General features: G+C 36.1%; 1 protein-coding gene across 1 annotated transcript; it reads right to left on the bottom strand.

Annotated features, from left to right (window-relative positions):
* Nucleotides 1-40: 40 nt before the first annotated feature.
* On the bottom strand, nucleotides 41-1,164 carry LOC111389837 (DEAD-box ATP-dependent RNA helicase 12-like; the record flags this gene model as incomplete). Its single annotated transcript, XM_023014813.1, has 2 exons — nucleotides 41-762; nucleotides 867-1,164. Coding segments are annotated over 2 exons (568 nt in total), but the record flags the coding sequence as incomplete, so codon positions are not given.
* Nucleotides 1,165-1,386: the final 222 nt, after the last annotated feature.

The following is a 1,386-nucleotide window of genomic DNA, read 5'->3' as shown; positions in this document are numbered from 1 at the left end:
ACAACAAAATTGTAATATGCTTTCTACTAGAACCAAAACAAATAAGTCTTCCATATCACTTGGAAAAGGGGTTTATCATAATCTAGGTACAAAATTCCGAGCACACATGCTTCACTTGCTCTCCTCCCTGTCTCAAGTTCTTTTCTCCTAGTTTTTAGTGTTGGGTTGTGTTTAAAATAGTGCAAAAAATCCTTAAGGCCGTAAAATGTTCTGAATCTGGGCTATAAAACATCTAGCCCCCAAAACTAAGGTCAGTAATAGAACGCCAGAAAGGGCAAATGAATGAGCTCACACCCCCAGTTTCCGTGAAGCTTATGCCATGATGTGTGCGCATCTCAATAAGTCTGAGCTTAAGCCTTTCAAATTATACTAACGTGCAATCTCCAAGGGGTTTAATGAATGTCTCATATTAGGCATGCTTCAAGGCAACTTCATAAGCCTTGGGCACTTTTTAAAACAATGTAACCAACACCATCAATCAAATTACCAGGATCATTTGCATACAATCCACATAAATGCTGAAAACAATTGCAAGATGGAAAGTGCCGTTACGACAAGACAAAAACATAAAGAGTTAATACCAGTGCAAACGAGATTCCTGCAGGCACCATTGCGGAAATCATGAAATACTCTGTTCCGATGATTTTGAAGCATCTTAGCATGAATATAGAAGCAAGAGTAGCCAAGCTCTGTGATTTTTTTAGCAAGAAGTTCTACTCGATTCACGGAATTGCAGAAAATAATAGACTGGTTTATTTGGAGCTGCCGAAAGAAATATTAATGAACATATAAATTATACAGCAAAATTACCAGATAAAGGCAGATGTGTGTGCTGTGTAATCAATTAAAAAAACTGCAGCTTGAACCTTTGAGAATAGAGTATTGAGGCAGTGAACTTTCTGTCTTTCTTCCACGAAAGCATAATACTGTGTTATACCCTTCAAGGTAAGCTCATCCATAAGGTTGATGATATAGGGCTTCTGCAGGTATCTATCTTTAAAATCTTTCACCGTAACAGGAAAGGTAGCAGAGAACATTAAGATTTGACGTCTTGGAGACATAAAATGAATTAACTGCTCAATGGAAGGTTGGAACTCCGGTGACAAAAGCTTATCAGCCTGAAAACAATAGCACAAATAAGATATGATTACATCATGCTCTGCTCTGTAGATTGCCCATGAAAATTACATTTATTTATTTTTTTTTCAATCTGTAAAAATTACATTCTTTCAAAACTCAAAGCAGGAGGAACGAAATCTTATATCAAATAGGATGTCCATAATCTGCCACTTAAAGTGGAAAGCCATGATCATTATATAAACTAAGCAATACTAAATTCAAAGCAAGAAAAATTCTAAAAGATCACCATGACTGTTATCCAAATTT

This window comes from Olea europaea, unplaced genomic scaffold (assembly GCF_002742605.1).
Source record: "Olea europaea var. sylvestris unplaced genomic scaffold, O_europaea_v1 scaffold6282, whole genome shotgun sequence".
Classification (NCBI taxonomy): domain Eukaryota; kingdom Viridiplantae; phylum Streptophyta; class Magnoliopsida; order Lamiales; family Oleaceae; genus Olea; species Olea europaea.
Note: the sequence above shows the minus strand (reverse complement) of the source record. Positions and strands in the feature narration are given on the sequence as shown.